The 699-nt window shown below is 52.5% G+C and overlaps 1 protein-coding gene across 1 annotated transcript in view; it reads left to right on the forward strand.

Annotated features, from left to right (window-relative positions):
- EMH_0044630 (CAM kinase, CDPK family, putative) overlaps window positions 1–597 on the forward strand; it is a gene marked incomplete at both ends in the record, with an annotated part of 1682 nt that extends 1085 nt beyond the window's left edge. The window contains one exon of the mRNA XM_013495984.1: window positions 335–597. Coding sequence (XP_013351438.1) covers window positions 335–597 — 263 coding nt within the window. The remainder of the gene's footprint in view (window positions 1–334) is intronic.
- Window positions 598–699: the final 102 nt, after the last annotated feature.

The raw sequence follows: 699 nt of genomic DNA on the forward strand, positions 1-699 counted from the left end.
TCAGCAGCACTTGATGGGTTTATTAGATGTATATACAGACAAAGGGTGTATTTGTTTAGTTATGGAGGAGATGAGGGGAGACATAAAGAGAGGGCTAGAAAGAAAGCTGCGGCTCGGTGAAGGACAAATAAAATGTATTCTGCTGCAGCTGCTGCTGGGGCTGCAGCAGCTGCATGCACGCTTCCTTATACACCGAGATATCTCTCCCGCTAATATTTTTGTTGCTGATGGTGGTATATGTAAACTAGCTGACTTTGGACTCTCTAGGGCCTTTGCTGCTCCTGCTGCTCCTGCTGCTGCTGCTGCTCTAGCAAGGGCACTGCAACGCATGCAGCAACGCAGACGCATGCAGCAGCAGCAGCAGCAGCAGCAACAGCAGCAGCAGCAGCAGGAGGAGGGTCATCAGAGTCAAGCTACGTCTCAATCGAATCCCCAGAAACAGCAGCAGCAGCAGCAGCAGCAAAAGCAGCAGCAGCAGCTGCAGCAGCAGCTGCAGCAGCAGTACCAGCAGCTGCAGCAGCAGCAGCAGCAGCTGCTGCAGCAAGCCAGCAGCAAAAGAGAGCTCATGACCCCCAAGGTCGTTACCCTGTGGTATAGGGCCCCAGAGCTGCTGTGGGGCGCAGACAGATACGCAGACAAAGTAGATATGTGGAGTGTGGGGTGTATACTATACGAGCTCATCACCGGTATATTTTATTG

The sequence above is a fragment of the Eimeria mitis genome, genomic scaffold (assembly GCF_000499745.2).
Source record: "Eimeria mitis Houghton genomic scaffold, Emh_scaff1856, whole genome shotgun sequence".
NCBI classification, from domain to species: Eukaryota; Apicomplexa; class Conoidasida; order Eucoccidiorida; family Eimeriidae; genus Eimeria; species Eimeria mitis.